This window comes from Cervus canadensis, chromosome 32 (assembly GCF_019320065.1).
Source record: "Cervus canadensis isolate Bull #8, Minnesota chromosome 32, ASM1932006v1, whole genome shotgun sequence".
NCBI classification, from domain to species: Eukaryota; Metazoa; Chordata; class Mammalia; order Artiodactyla; family Cervidae; genus Cervus; species Cervus canadensis.
Window position 1 is genome coordinate 39,348,590 of NC_057417.1, and position 16,982 is coordinate 39,365,571.

The following is a 16,982-nucleotide window of genomic DNA, read 5'->3' on the forward strand; positions in this document are numbered from 1 at the left end:
AGGTTAAATATTAAGAAAAAAGCATGTGGAAAAGGACATCTTACTGAGAAAGGATCAATGGAAAACCTACCTCCTGCGATCTCTTGTTCTTGATCCAGACCTAAAATGGAAAAAAAGATGAGCAATTCCCCCAAAACAGCCCAATTCCTTACAGCTGAGGGGAGGTGCTTCACATCCACATGGTGAAGAGGGTCAACTTCCCACAGGACCTGCTATGAGGCCCGCCCCGGGCCCCCAACCTGTTGGAGGGAGAAGGAAGAGACAAGCACGCAGGGGTCCAGGCTGCACTGAGCTGAACCAGTGGTTCTGCAAACTTCACAGTGGACACCAATCCAGCTACACAGACAGTCACGGTACAGGGCTGGGCAGGATACCTAAGCTCCAAACCCAGGCTCACTTTCCTGGGAGTGCTGCAGGAGCTCCTGGGAAACAGTACACAATCAGCAATGTAAGAAATGCACCTGAGGGACCTTCCCTGGTGGTCCAGTGGTTGAGAATCCACCCTGCAATGCAGGGGACATGAGTTCAATCCCTGGTCAGGGAACCAAGATCCCACATGCTATGGGGAAACTAAGATCACGTGCCACAACTACTGAGTCTACGCACTCTGGAGCCTGTGTGCCCTAAGGAAAGATTCCACATGGTAAGAGGAAGACCCTATGTGCCTAAATTGAGATCCGATGCAGCCAAATAATATTTAAAAAAAAAAAAAAAGAAATACACTTGACAACAAGAATGCAGGTCTCATATCCTATTCTAAGCAGCAATTTTCAACCTGTGAAGGAGGAAGTGACAAAATATGCTGCTCACACACCATGTGGCTAGAGAATGATTTGATAAAATTTCCAGGAAAGTAACTTCCTTAACACCTACCAGTATTTATATATTAAATTCCTCTCTCCCAGGAATTCTAAGGAACTTTATATATACTCAAATACATACAAGGATGATCGCACTAGCACTCATTCAAAAACACTTTTATAATAAGTCACCAAAAATTAAAATTAAAAAGCAAAGTTAACAAAAGCAAAAGTCAACAAGTGGGAACTACATCAGACTAAAAAGCTTCTGCACAATGAAGGTAACCATCAGCAAAATGAAAAAGCAACTGAATGGGAGAAAATATCTACAAATCAAGTAACTGACAAGAGGCAAATATCCAAAATATGAAAAGAACTCACATGACTCTAATGGAAGGAAAAGAAGATTCAAAAATGGGCAGAGGACCTGAACAAATGTTTTGCCAAAGAAGACATACAAAGGCACAGGAAAAACTGCTCCACAACATTACTCATCAGGGAAATACAAACCAAACCACGATGCGCTGTCACCTCACACCTGTCGGGAGTGCTACTGCCAAATGACAAGAAACAGGTGCTGGTGAGGATGTAGAGAAAAGAACGCACTGCTGGTGGGAATGTAAACTGGTGCAGCCCTTATGAAAAACAGGATAGAGGTGTCTCAAAAAATCAAAATGGAACTATAATATGATCCAGCAATTCCAATTCTGGATATTCACTTGATGGAAATTAAATCACTATTTTGAAGATACTTACAACTCCGGGGTCACTGCAGCATTATTTACAATAGCTCAGACACAGGAAAATCTAAGTGTCCATAGATAGATGGACCGATTAAGATGATGTAGTTGTATATATACAGTGGGATGTTATTCAGTCACAAAACAAGAAGGAACTCTGTCATTTGCAACAACACAGATGGACCCTGAGAGCACTATGTTAAGTAAAATAAGTCAGACAGGAAAAGATAAATGCTATAATGAGTTCAGTTATATGTGGAATAGAAAAGAACCAAACTTACAGATACAGAGAACAGACTGGTGGTTGTTAGAGGTAGGAAAACAAGGGTGGGCAAAGGCGGGAGAATAGAAAGACAGGTGATGACAACATCACAGAATGGCGCTGTGTAGCCTCAAGAGCACGCCAGCTGCGGGAGGGCCCACGTACCCGTGCACAGAGCCCACCCCACGATGGCGGTCGCCTGTGTGGAAAGACCCTCGCATCTGTGCTTAATTTTTTTATACTGAGTCTCTTTATAATCAACATGTTACATAATTAAAATAATGAAAAACAAAAAAGTTAACAAGTTATTCACTAAGGAATCCCTCCAGGAGTCTGTGTGCCCAATACAGAGCCTGGCTACTCTGGGCTCCAGACACTGCCCTGAACTCTAACCAGACCCACCACCCCCACCTGGCTGCTCTCAGGCATCCCAGCCCTAACACGGCCAGGACCACCTCTTCCAAAACTCCGCTCCCAGGCTCCCCTCCCCTGTCACTGTCAGCGGCCACTCCAGGCCAGCTCCACTCCTGCTCTGCACCACTCACAGCGTCCGCTAGCAGATGCTATCAGCTCTGCCCCTAGAGCACACAGCTCGTCCCTGCCCCCTCCTGGGCCTGGACCCTCCCAACCACTCATGTTCTCCTTGCTCCCACCTGACCACCCCCAGCCCTCGGCCCATGTGAGCCCGTCCCTGGTGGATCCTGCCATAGGGCTTGCTCTGGGCGGGAATCTTTCTGCTTCTTTTCACGGCCATCAGGTACCTGGCAGACCTCAAGTGTCACAAGTAACAGCAAGGCTGCCAGGTATATAGGGTGTCCTCGGGATTGGTGGGGTGTCCTCAGAATGGGGGGGTGTCCTCAGGATAGGGAGGGTGTTCTCAGGATAGGCAGGGTGTTCTCGGGATTGGGGGTATCCTCGGGATAAGTGGGGTGTCCTTGGGATGGGGCGTGTCCTCGGGATAAGTGGGATGTTCTCGGGATGGGGTGTGTGCTCGGGATAGGCGGGGTGCCCTCGGGCTCACCTCCTGCTCAGCCGCTCCTCCCGCTCTCTCTCCTCTCGCCTCCTCAGCCGATCCTGATTTCTCTTTTCCTGCTTCTCAGCCACGGTTTTCTAAATAAAATGGAAAACTGGGAAGATGAGAGAGGCACATACACAGTAGGGTGTGAACACTGCTAAACAAAGCGCCTTTACATGACCTCAGCACTGGCGATTTAAGAATCTAAGGGAAATTCAGGGAACAGGAACACAATTTTTATTAATAAAACCTCTTATTAAACAACAGAAAATACATGGAATAAAAACTGTTTTATAAAATCAGTGACAAACTACTAATTCTAACAGGTGCTGTACTTCTAAGTTACAGAAAGTTTATCATATGACTTCAAATCAATCAAGAAAGTTAAGGTTTTTACCCAAAGGAGACCCCACAAACTTTATGTAAAGGAGAACACGTGTATTTGATCAAGCACATCTTGCTATGGGGAGCCAAGCTACCCAGTCTTGTTGCCGCCTGTCCTGGGGATGGGTTGTGGTGGACATGGAGGGCGGGAGGGGGACAGGAGGTGGCCTGGAGACCCCGCCACTGGAGCACCCCAAAACCCACTTGGAGCCTTTCACGCCATCTCATGCTGCTGAGGAGAATGCCTCCTCACCTCCCCCCAGGGAGGGGAAGCTATCCAGAGCCACGAGACAAGGTCCAAGAGGGCGTGCAGCATGACCTAAAATCTCAGTGCCGACAAGAGCTAGGCCCCCAGGAAGAAAGGGCACGGCTGGGGATGCGTGCGTGCGTGTGTGTGTGTGTGTGTGTGTGTGTGTGTGTGTCCTCAAAGCATCTGGGCCAAGCTCTCCTGTGTGGCTCCTCCAGCTCTGCCCTCTGACGTCATACATCCAACACTGGGGGCAGGTCACAAGGACGCTGTCTCAGCACCTCAGCCTCCACACATATTCCGCCCAAGAACCAGCCTAGGGGCTAGCATCAGCTCCTTCCCAAACCCTCCCAATCCCTGAAACATCGGGTCCCCCACGGGGAAGTCCTCACTCTTCCCAGCCTCCCTCTAGGTGCAGGCGTGCACACCGCCGGGACCACTGAGTGAAGCCCTCTCTGAACTGGGCACGGAGCTCCCACCCTCCTCATGGTTAAGAGGTGCACTTCCAAGTAACCTTTTCTGCTGATACTGTAATAGCTATTTACCGGAATCTGTAACTTGGCTGTTTTACTCTATCAACTATATATTGCTCATAACCACAATGACAAAAATACGATTTTTAGATCCGTGAATACTTAAGGTCTAAAGATTTCATGGAAAGAAGTTTCAATGTATGCTGATGTTATGTTAAAAAAAAAAAAAAAAAAAGGCTTTCAGGTATAAGAAACATTAGGGCAAAATTCTGGGATGTTATGGAATGCAATGATAATTTAAAGGAAAACAGGAATATAAGGAGTAGATTTTTTATGAAGATGGTTAACTGCCACCAAATTGTTATTTATACTATATCAGCTACACAGAAAATATGTTTACATTTTATACCATAAACCTATACCCTCCAGGGACCCTCCCTGGGCGTTAAGGGCACCACCCACTGTCCCTTCCTGGGGCCACACATGGCCTGAGGCCTTGACTGTCAAGGTGGCCCACGTATCTGTCCTTCCAGATTTCGGGCTTCTGGAGGAAAGGCCTGCATATTTCCCAGCATCCTGGTATACAGCTAGGCAGGCTGAATCAGTCTGAAAACAATTCAGCTTATCCCAAAGTTGCTTAACTTTCCTTCTCAGCATTCCACATCCATGACATCAAATGCTGTAGTCTAACCCAGGAAAACAAGAAGCCCTGAGGAAGGGACAGAGGCATCCAGCCATGGGGCAGGGCCACCAGGAAAAGCCCCGTCACCTTCTCATGCTTCTAGCCTGACCACAGGTCCACCTTCGCCCAAAGAGAAAAACCACAGGCTACTGTCTCTCTCACCTCCAAAGAGAAGTGTTTTCAGAGGGGTGCAGGAGTTCTCTGTACCTGGGATGAATTCTGCCATTGTTCTCTGTAAAGAATGGGTAGTAGACTAAACAAACATCCCAGGCCCTGCTGGATTCTGAGATCTCAGGGAACACAGTGATGACACCTGAGTAAGCTCACTGTAAAGCTAAAGTATAAAACTAAGGCCTGATACCTCCACCAACAAAAAAAGAACACAAGGTTTGCTACAAGCAGAGAGACAAGAAGACAATTATGACTTTGCAGGCTTCTTCAGAAACACAGCACATTAACATACCCTTAACTGATCGAGCTTCTCACGGATCTGAATGAATCCCAAGTGTAACTTGCCCCCGAAGTGGTCTGCAAGACGACGGTCATTGTCATGGAGGCCAAGGTAAGCTGAACAGACCTCACAGACACGAAGCTTCTGTTGCTGAAAACTGGACGCAGGCATGGAATTTCTGTATTCTTCCTGGAGAATGGGAAAAGAATGATCCAAGTGAGGTTAACTCAAATGCCACTGTCCACTCAACCCCTAAAATGGAAGTACATGAAGGGAAGTGACTTTTATTTTTAGCTGCCCAGCTTGTGGGACTTTAATTCAAGGACTAGAGACTGAACCCCAGGCCCTGGCAGTAAAGTGCCAAGTACTAACCACTGAACCACCAGGAAATTCCCTAAAGATGATTTCAAAATACATAAACCTGAATCATTTACAAACCTTCAGATACTTGTAATTAAATTGTAATCCAATTTAAACTGTTTGTTTAAGAAATGAACTAAAAGTCATGATTTCAAAGCAGTGAGGGATATTCAGAACACTGAGACACACGGGAGACTCTGTGCTAACGGCCAGTGGGGAAAGGGAGTCCCTGTGATGGCGGAGAGCTCTGTGAAGACCAGACTACAGGCTCCTCACAGCGCCCCTAATCACACCAGACAGACAGGCAAAACACAAGAGCATCCAGAGTCTGTCCCGGTATCCAGGAATGCACGATGCAGCCCTGAAACCTAAAATCTGGAAGGAGAAACACACCAGACATCTCTTCAAACGAGGAACTGTGCCTAAGGGAACAGAACAAAGCGCGCACACATACCCCCTGCCCCTGCCCAGCAGCCAGTGGGGTCCAGTCTCATCACAGGGAGCCACTCTGCCTCAAAGGAAAATACACGAATACAAAAGAAAATGACCCAGGACACACTGATGGCTGCCTGTGCTCAAATTAACACACTCCTTCAAAATCTAGGTTGAGGGATGCATTTCAACATTTGTCCTTGAAGAGAAGACAATGTAATAATCTTCCATTAATTCACACATTCAAAACATTCCCTAAGAAATGCAGGTTAAAATAAGACATCATGTCACTCATTAAACTGACGGAGACACAGAATACCAGGCCCTCGCATACCCTGACACTGGCGCCCATGCAGCACGGTTACTGTGGGGGGCGGCCTGTCTGTAAAGGTGGGGTTACCAGAAACACCCCTCACATGAGTACACTGCTGGACACACAGAACCGGCCGTGAGATGAGAAACCATCAGTGACCTGGAAAACCACCCATGGACAAACAGCCATGCGCCCCTCAAATGCAGTCCTGCAGCAGTAAACAAACTGAACCCATCCGCCTACAGCAGCCTGGAGAGCGCTGCCTGGCGATGCAAGTGGGAGGACCTGAAGCACCAATGCGGGACGCCTACACACCTGCCCAGGAACACACATGGTTTATGAGCCCAGGTGTGCAACGAATGCACACCAACGCCTCTGGGGCCAGAGGGGAAACACGGTGAGCTCAGATTTCCATTAGAGTGCTGCTTCTTTCCTAAAGAGTCAAACAGCTTAACGAGAAGCACTAAACGTGGTGGGTGAGAGTTATCTGAGATAATATTCTACATCTTTCAGTAGTTTTGAAATTATGAATGCCATCCTCTAATATCCTTCAAAATAAATTCTACGCTGAGTGAAAAAAAAGTCAATCCCTAAGGGTTACATACTGTGTGAATCCATTATGCAATGTTCTTAAAATAAGCAAATGCTGAGAACGGAGGGCAGACTGGTATGGCAGCAGGCAGGACCTACAGGTGTTGAGGGGTCACTCAGCAGCTGTTCTGGGGTGGGAGGCTGTGCTACAGTTTAAGACAAAACCACTGCGGCAAACTGGGTAAAAAGCACACAGTGCCCCTCCATCTCCACTTCTTAGGACACCAAACAGCCTTGTCTGCCACTAAGGGCAGGTCAGACACCACCCAGACCAGCACAGCGGAGGCTTGCCCCCTCCAAGCCACCCTGTCTTGTCTGTTAAGTTTTAAGTAAGGGGGGCACTCAGGTGATGAGGACAGGGACAGTGGCCGGAGCAAGGCACCTGGAGTCCCCGTGTGTATCGACTCCTGCTGCTCTTGGGGCGGTCTGCAGACATCCAAGTGGTGAACCCCACATCTACATTATTTCAAATCTCAGATCCACCTCACAGGTTTCTGGTGTCTGCTCTGCTCCTCAATGCAGGAAGGCTTGGCCTCAGGTTTCACTAAAAGGCTACAGAGCTCCTTCCTTCCTGACCCTCTGACCTTTCTGCTGGGTACTGTCAGCAACCCAGGGAGCCTGACTCCATACACTCAAATTTCCCCTTTAAATACACAGAGGTGTGGATCGTATGTAAGGATTCTGATGCAGGACCTGGGACTCCACATGCACGTGTCACTGCCTCAGTGGGCACTCGGCAGGACTCACGTGTTCCGCTGTCATCACTGAGCTCCCCTTCGTCTCAGGTGCCACCAAGAGCCAGGGGAGCAGCAACAATCAAAACCGGCCCTGCACTGGCACGCTGCCCACTCCGCCATCGCGTCTCCATACACCATCCAAACCATCTTCTGTCTGAGTCTCAGCAAACGGCCTTCAGGGTCACCCTGCCCTACCTGGACACGCCCTGCACCCCAAGTCACTCTTAAACTGAGACCCCATTTCTTTGGAGCGCCCATCTTCATCAGAGTGAATCTTAGCCAGTACTCACATGCATTCTGCCTGGCCCACAGGAGGAGTAAAGGTACACTCCCATCCCTCTGTCCCTGACTCCAACCTTCCCACCATTCTCGAAGTCCATCCAGGCCACTTCCACTCCAGTGGCGAGGATCTGAGAAGCAGAAAACCCAACAGAGGAAACAGTTCAGACAGTCCTGGACTCAGCTTCTGCACCACACAGCAGAGTCCTGGCCTGGCCACCCAAGGACACCACCTGGGTGGTGTCCATAACCTGCACGGGTCTCTCCCCCGAGGGCACAGCACCACTAACAACCCGAGGCCTCTCTTCACAGCAACTGCAAAGCCAGTTAGGCCCCATCACATCAGCTGAACACCTCGCACGCCGGGCCCTTCCTGGAAGCAGACGGACAGAGACCGGAGGTGCTCACTAACACAGACAAGCTAGGCTCAGGATGCACTCTACACACGGGAGTGATGCTCAGAGCTCAAAGTGCCCAGTCTGAGGCCTCAGGGGTCAAGCGAGCAGTGAAGACACAAACCCCAGGGTGTGCTGACTTGAAATTGTACCATCCTGACATGATCACCCTATTTCCAACTCCTCCCCAATATTCAAGAAAATGCTGGAGAAGGAAATGGCAACCCACTCCAGTACTCTTGCCTGGAAAATCCCATGGACAGAGGAGCCTGGTAGGCTGCAGTCCATGGGGTCTCCAAGAGTCGGACACGACTGAGTGGCTTCACTTACTCACTCAACCCTACCCTCTCCTTAAATAAACAAACAAAAAAAAAAGAAAATGGAAGCATGGCTTCCTTTTAGTCCAATGGTCAGCTCTCTGAAGTTACTATGTTTCTTCCCTCTTTAAAACATTTTCTTCACCAACCTCAGCTTCTTTTTTCTTTGCACGGACTTTTTCCACTTCCATGAGAATCTTCTGTGATTCATCCACATTTCCTTCAGCTCCCAGCTGCTCAGCTTTAGCAAGAAGCTTTCCTATTTCTTCATTCAACTCATGTACTTTTTCTGCCTGGAGAGAAAGAGACAGCCACGTAAGAAGACATCTAAAAACAAAAGATGAGAGCTGGGACGGAGGCTGAAAGGGTGGTGGTGGTGTGTGTATAGTTATGACTGATTTGTGCTGTTGTATGGCAAAAACCAACACAACACTGTAAAGCAATTATCCTCCAATTAAAAAAATAAAAACAAAAGATTTTTTAATGCAAAGAGTGTTTCTCTTGTTGCATTTCTGCTGTTTCACAACAAATACACCAACAGCTGGAAACTTTACTGATGACGTGAATTCTAACAGTTACAACGCCCATACTGCCACCACTGAGACCGACCGTTAAGTGTCAGACCGTAACTCATAAGACCCCTGCACTGCATCCTAGCAGAGGCAACACCCCTGACACACGCCTGTCACTCCCACGGCCGTTAAGGCCCGTCCTGTGGGCCAGCTTCAGGCCGTCACTCTATACACCTCATAGTACAGCTCAGTCGCCAGGTGAGGGTAACAAAATGTGTGAGCCTAAACACATACATTACTTACCCTTTAAGCAAAATGACTAATTACTGGGAGTTTCTTTTAGAAATAAACAGCACCACTGGGCTAGTTAAAAACTGTCTATCTCCTAAGAAATATTTTTATAAAACTGAAAGGAGAAAAAAACACTGAAGAGAACTCCACTGAAGAGGGGCAAGGCCTTCTCAATGACGTACATGCCAATTTCACCAGGTCTACTTATTCCTCCCTGATACAGACACACCAGAATTTAAGCATTTCCCTGCTAACTTATCCCATTTCCTGTTATGCGGAGGGATGTTAATAAAGGAACTTTACGACATATGCACCATGCAGTGACGGGCTACGAGCCTGGTGACGGCTTCCCTCCTCACCTCGAACAGCCAGGGCAGTGGACACCCACTGTCCACCCCGAAATGCACACTTGGCACTGACAGGTCCCAGCCCCGCTTCTATACCGACGACCTGAGGTGGAGGCCTCCCTACCCGCATACCTTCGCAGAAACTTCTGCACTGATCTCCTCCTGCGTCTCTGCCAGCCGTTTCTTGGCAAGTTCTGTTCTCCGATCACACTCAGCGATGAAGGACTCCAAGTGATCCATCGCCTAGCTCAGGAGAGGCAGAGGGCTCCGGTCAGTGACATGCCTGCAACCTCAGAGCTCACGTGTTCGATAGGAAATGCAGTCCTGGGTTGGTTTTTTTTTTTTTTTAAATTTTTTATTTTTTTATTCTTATTAGTTAGAGGCTAATTACTTCACAACATTTCAGTGGGTTTTGTCATACACTGACATGAATCAGCCCCTGGGTTGGTTCTTAAGGCCTCTTGGTTCAGTGGGAAGATCTGAAGCTACACTACTGCTAACATGTCCACAATCACATTCAATCAAGGGGCTTTGTTAAACCAAACGACCATACACAAGTATGGTCTTCATTTGATTTATCTCCAAATGTGTCAAAGAACCCCCATCCCTCAACAATTTCAAGAAATTCTAAAGGAAGCTGAAACACCTGGCCTGACTAACTGTTCTGAGGGACAGGAGAGGCTAGGCCGTGTTATGATGTCAGAGGCCCTCCACTGGTGAGGCGTGGGGTGCAGATGTACTCACTGGTCTTTGTGAGCCACGTAAATATTATTCCCTCATGTTCTGAGGGTAGAGTTCCCCCTTCCACCTCAAAACAAAACAATAGAACAAATGTTACTTGAGCGGTGAACACGTTCAGTTGTGGCCTACCATCTAAAGCAGTGGGAAAACTGTTTACTACTTACCCAAAGAGATAAAGGAAAAGACACTCTGAAAAGAGTTGGTGGAAAACAATAAAATACTAATCAGTAAGTGGTCATATATGCTAAGCAGTTAACTTGCTGTGACTAGTCAGGCCCCAACATAACTTCAGATACACATACAAACAGGACATCCCTTTTTCAACTGCCAAGCTAGGACCAGTGCTGGGCAGCAGGCCCCACGCTCCTGACGCAGAGGTGTGTTACACAGACAGCAAGTGATGTCGGCAGCAGTGACGGGATTAGACAGGGAGAGCAGAACGAGGAAAGCGAGGAAAGCTCTGGGTGCAAATGGTAATAAGGCAGATCAAAGTCAGGTCAAGGGACCAAGAAGTGATGACCTATGTCCCTGCCTCCAGATGTGGTCTGAAGAGAGCCCCCAGCAGGGATCAGCCTGACAGTGGGGTCCCCGTTTTTCAAAGGAAAGCACACTTGGGCATTGGTCAAGACAGGGAAGAGGCTCTCTGACAGCACTACACCTGCAATCCACCAAGGCAAACTCCCCAACTCCACACTCCTGGAGCTGAAGACCTTCCTGTTATTGGTCCTCAAATATTCTCGATGAACATTTCACTATGCTCAAATCAAACCATTGGGAAAGCCAGTGACCAGCATTTTTTGGCACGCACGCACTGCATTTCCTGGAAGGATGTAGAGCTGACCAGCTCTGCTGACAAGGTGGGGACTTGACAGGATCAAAGTGCAAGTCAGGCACCTCCCATGCTCATGGGGACAAGGGCTCCTGAAGACCAGCCCAAGAGGCCCCAGGGCCACCCGCGCACAGGTGCTGAGACCTGGGTAGAGAGTTCCTCTACTGCCTCCCCAGAGAGCAATCTCACACCCGACATGGAACCAGGACTCCGCTCATCAGGGCTCAAGTGGGCAATTCTGCCAGTGCCTTTACCAAGCAAAGAACAACTGCACCTTACTTTCTGAAACTGAGTCTCTATGGACTCAGACATCTGATCAGCTAATAACTAAATGGTAAACTTCACAGCACAGAACAGGCAGAATGCAGAGACATCTCAACTGAATGTTCCTTAAAAGATGGCTCTGTTCTGCTGCCCCTCCTTCTCTTCAATGTGCTTCTCAATTTCATTTTGGTTCCTAAATCAAAGGGCAGGTTTACATTATGAAAATAAAATTTAGAAAGAAGGTATTCAAACCTACAAATTAAGTGCTACTGACAACCTACCACTTACTGGGAAGTCATGCACCTCTCCTCTGTCATGCAGGGCTGTGTGATGAAGCACATACTGCTCGGGGGGCTGAGCTCACAGGGCTGCACAGGTCTCACTCCTGCTGAGGCCGCCCCTCGCCCCAAGACGTGAGGCGCTCTCCCTGACCCTCCGGCCCTGCAGCACCGGGAGCCCGAGGAGCCCGCGCTGCCAGCACAACAGTCAGTGCAAACACGTGCCTCAGGACAGCCACCGAGGCTCTCCAGGCACCAACTCCCAGATGGAGGAAAGGAGCACAGTCCCCACAGTCCTGAGGAACAGCGCCGGGAGGCAAGGACCCCCGCGATCTGACTCCACAGTCCCTACACTTGGCCCTCACAGCTGAGGCAGTACTCACCAGCCCAGTACACAGAAACTAGAAAAGGGCAAAGTACCTCGCCCAGGGGCACAGGGACTCTAACCCCGGACCTAAGAGCACGTGTGACTGCCACACTACACCCGTGTAAGACAGAGAGCAGTGGTCCCACTAGGTGAGATGGTGTGTTGCTCTAGAAACCTGTTCCATCCCAAAGGAAATCAACGTGGGGAAAAGGTGAACTGTGTTTTCACTGATTAGAGAAAAATCTTTACATTTTCCAAATGTGAACAGTGAAGAAGCGCGCTGCCCTGTGGCCTTTCCGCACAGTTAAGTCAATGTGAATTAACGGCGCTCTGTGTGTCCACGTCCAAGTTGAGATACTTGAGATGCATTTACACAGATGACCTACTCCCTCTCCTAAGGAACTCCTGGTGCAACTCTCTCAAGAAACTAAGGCCAGGTCCTGGGGTGGTCAGGCTGAGGCTGTGCTGGACTAGAAAGAGACAATGGTGAGGTACTTTCTCCCAGGTAACCCAAGTTTTGGGTGGAGGTGCCAGCCACCAGCTCAAGTTGAGGGTCTAGGCAGGGTATACCTACACAAAGAAACACCTTTATGACAACCTTGTCAGACCCACAAAGAAATACCTGCTTAGACCTCTCTGAATGGCAAAAACTGGAAGTTTGGTAACTTGCTCTGTTAGTGAAGACGTGAAAATGGGAACTCCCAGGCGCCGCTGGGGGCAGCACTCACCCTCTTGAGAGCATGGTGGCACTAGCCGCCAAAATGACAAAGCACAGCCTTTCTGGGGGGACAGTCCCGCCTCTAGGGATCTTTCCCAGACACACTCAGGATGTGCTGATGTGTCCTACAGCACCATGACCATCAACAGGCGCTGGTCCTACAAAACAGACACCCAGCCTCTGGAATACTGTGTCACCACAGAAAGGGTGGAGTTAACTACACAGGGAATAATCTGAGATATATGCTGAAAATTAAATCAAGATGAGGGAAGAGCAGGCAGACAAAGCATGTGTCCCGGAGACTGCTACTTGTGTTTTAAGAAAAGTGAGGAAAAAAAAAAAAAGAAAAGTGAGATACACACCCCTCAGGTTCCACATAATCTCCAAAGGTAAGAGAAGAAACTCAACACCTGGCTACCTCTGGGGCCAATCACGGGGCTGAAGAGCAGAGCAGAAGACAGGCTTCACAACACACCTTTCCCATCTCAAACTCTGAACCATGTGAACACCTTACGTGTTTTACAATTAGTGACAAGCAGCAACCCTAGTGGCGTAACTGATCTAGGCAATAATCCTCACTGCTGCTGGACACACACGGCCCCAGGCTGATGGGGGCCTGAGCAACAGCAGCTAGGCTGCCCGCGCCGCTCCAGTCCACTGACGTCGCACTGCCGAGGTGACGCGCCAGCCGCTGCCCAGCTCCACCTCTGCGCTACTCTGTCAAACGAGAACCTGATTCTGACCATCCTGCATCCAGATCTAACTCCCCAGCTTACAGGAAATTTCAAATATAAGGGAAAACACGTTAAAAAGACTGCATCATAAGGATACAATCAGCAAAATCCAGGATATGAGAAACATTAATTTCTTCCAACAGATGTAAAAAGACTTACAAGCATCCTAGCGTGTAGATCTTATTTTGGTATCTCAAACAAAAGACTGAAAAAAAAAATCCTTTTTGAGACAATCTGGGAAATTTGAAGACTGTTAGATAAGGTTAAGAAATTATCCTTTAAATAATAAATATTTTAAATAAAATTATCTTCTAGATATATTTGCAGTACTTACAGATGAAATTCCATCTCTAGGAACTACTGTAAAATAATCCAGCATGGAAAAACAAAATAATCAAGTCTTCACATCAACAATCACTGAAAACTGGGAGACGAAACCCAGAGATGATCACTATATTATTCTGCTTACATTTGCATGTTTAAATTTTTTCTCAACACATTTAAAAAAACATGTTAATAAGATACAAACTACTATGTATAAAATATACAAATAAGGTCCTACTGTACAGCACTGGAAAATATATTTAGTATCTTGTGATATACTATACTGGAAAAGAGTCTGAAAAAGAATGTATAGGTATGAAAAACTGAATCACTTGGCTGTACGCCAGACACTAACGCAACACCATAAATCAACTGTACTTCAATTAAAAAAGAAAAACACGGTAATAAGTACATTCTGTCCCAACCAACTATAATACCAGATTTTTGTATGCAGAGTAAAAAGAACTTCACAAGTCAATGGCAACACTGAAATATCTACAGATGACAGGATGTGTGAAGTCTGAGATTTGTGAGAAGTCAGTTGGCCATGAGCTGATCATTCCTGAGGATGAGTGACGGGTACACGGAGATCCATTAAGCCGTTACACCTCCTGCTGTCTGAGATCCTCCAAGGTAAAACATAACAAAGCAACTGGCCATCCAAGGTCGGCCCGCAGCACTTGAACAGCAAGCTGTTGCTCCTTTTCCACCTTGAAGCTGTGGTAGGGGATTGCCTCTAGGGAGTGGGGGGGCACAGGGAAGGAGGCTTTCCGGGTTTTCCGTGACAGTCTGAGGAATTCTGATTTGGCCACACTTCCAGTGAGAGCACACGGTGAGTTCCAATACACACACACTTATCCCTTTCTTGCTCAGGACTTCCTAAGGAATTTTAAGTCACTGAACATTCAGGTCTCACAAACATTAGTTTCAAGGGCACAGTCTACCATTTGAGTACCTCATCATCTGTTCATTCATCATTAAAGTGTTTTTTGTTGCATCCAATTTTTCAACTTTATAGACGATGCTATGACAACACTACTTTGTGTACCACTGTTTGCCTGTGTTTTCAACCACAGCTGACCCTTGAACAACGGGCGGGGCGGGGTCGGGGGAGGAGGCATTAGCAATGGATCCTGTAGCTGTGCAGTATGCATTTACTGAAAAAAATCTCTAAGTGTACCCTCACAGTTCAAGCCTGTGTTGTTTAAGGGTCCACTGTACTTAAGACAGAGAATTTACAGAAGTAAGTTATAAAGCAGAAGAACCTTTAAATTTTCATTTCTGCACACTATATTAGCAATTCAATTGGACCTAATGATTTCACATGACTTAAAAAGCATAATTCTTTCTTCCTAAGAAATAATCAAATGAGCTTGGTAAATACCTTTTGAAACTGTATTAAAACACATATACAAGTACACAATTTTTACTCCATCTGGGACAGTTTTTAAAGCTTTTTCATTTCTTACATCAGTGCACACATTTTCTATGATCTATACCTGTGCAGCATTTCACTATTTAAAACAACTATATCCATCCCACAGCAAGTATATTATTTGCATTTTTTCACCATTCACTAATTCAGAACAATGCAATAAACACCTGAAGTCTTCTCATACACAAGCAAATACTCTAGGACCATGTCTTACAAACTGCTTAGAGGAGATTAAAAGTTTATAAATATTTTAAAATTGTATATAAGAGCTGATGAGCTCTTATGAAAGATTTTTATACTGAAAGTCAAATGTCACCTAAGCTGAGCAACTAATTCAGAAATAAAACAGACTGGAACTTCCCTGGTGATCCAGGGGCTGAGACACCACACTCCCAGTGTAGGGGCCCAGGTTCGATCCCTGGTTGGGGAGCTAGATCCCGCATGCCGCAACTAAAAGCTCCTGTTTGTTTGCCATGACTAAAGATGCTGCGTGCTGCAACCAAGGCCCAGCGTAGTGAAATAAACTTAAAAAAAAAAAAGAAAAGAAATAAAACAGACTAATAATGATGTTGCTTTCTATAAAAGCATAATTTTCTTTTAAATTAATGCATCCACTTATTAATAAATCCACTAAAAACTCAAGTTCTAGAAGTTTTTCTGACAGAATAGATGAAACGCATCTAACATGCAAAAGCTTTCATGTTGGTATGACTATAATAATCTATTCTAAAACGCTGTCTCTAATACAACCTGAATAAAGCTCCTGAACACCCCTGACTGATCCACTCAACAAAATAACTCTCCCAGGGTCATGTGACGATGCTCCCATGACTTCTGGCAAATAGCACCAATCTTACTATACTTTCAGAGACTCTGGAGATAAACGTTAGGCCCACCTCACAGATTTACTGTCAACAGTGAAGAGATTATACCAAAACACTTGGTAAGATATACAAATATAAGTCACTAATAAAAATAATGGATTAGTGACGGTTCACAATTTGTGAAAACAAAACCTGTGTCCGTCTTCTAGTAGTGATGACTACACTGTACTCCCTCCAGAAACCAACTTCAACACAACACAGGAGCTGCTGCTTCCACGCCTGGGAACTGAACCATCCACACGGCCACGTGGCAGGCTTGGAGCCTCACACCAACAGCAGCTCCTCCGGAGGCAGCAACAGGTCAGAGAGATCAAGAGTCAGCTCACTGACCCCATCTGGCCAAAGCGCTTCTGAGGTGTTCTGATTTATCAAGATTGCAATTCGAAAAGAAACATCACAACTAGCTTTTGCTATATACATGTGCTCATCCTGAAGAGCCTATCTTCGAAAGATACAAGTGACCTCTGGAGAGGCACTGGATAGGAGTCACGTGGAAAGGGCAGACTTTTCACCTGGAATCTCTAACAGTTGTCTTACCTATCAAGAAGATTGAAAAAGTTATTCCATCAAGTTCTTGTAGCAAACCTGTATTCTGGAAAAGGACTTTATTTTTTCCTTCTAAGTTTATTCTGCATAACTAAGGAAATAAATTATTTTAGCCTGGTATTTCAAAGCCAGGCCACATTTAATGTATTAAAGTAACCCATGCACATCCAAACACTACTAATATGTATTAAAAAGTCAAGGCAGGATAAATTTTATGGCTTGTGAATTTTACCT

General features: G+C 46.6%; 1 protein-coding gene across 3 annotated transcripts in view; it reads right to left on the reverse strand.

Moving 5' to 3' along the window:
• The window catches only part of LUC7L (LUC7 like), a 28,067-nt gene that overhangs the window by 1,429 nt on the left and 9,656 nt on the right, over nt 1-16,982 (reverse strand). For all 3 annotated transcript variants that reach the window (XM_043455984.1, XM_043455986.1, XM_043455985.1), the window contains 5 exons: nt 9,761-9,871; nt 8,628-8,771; nt 5,067-5,243; nt 2,824-2,912; nt 71-100 (listed from right to left, as the gene is read on the reverse strand). In XM_043455984.1, coding sequence (XP_043311919.1) covers nt 71-100; nt 2,824-2,912; nt 5,067-5,243; nt 8,628-8,771; nt 9,761-9,871 — 551 coding nt within the window. The remainder of the gene's footprint in view (nt 1-70; nt 101-2,823; nt 2,913-5,066; nt 5,244-8,627; nt 8,772-9,760; nt 9,872-16,982) is intronic.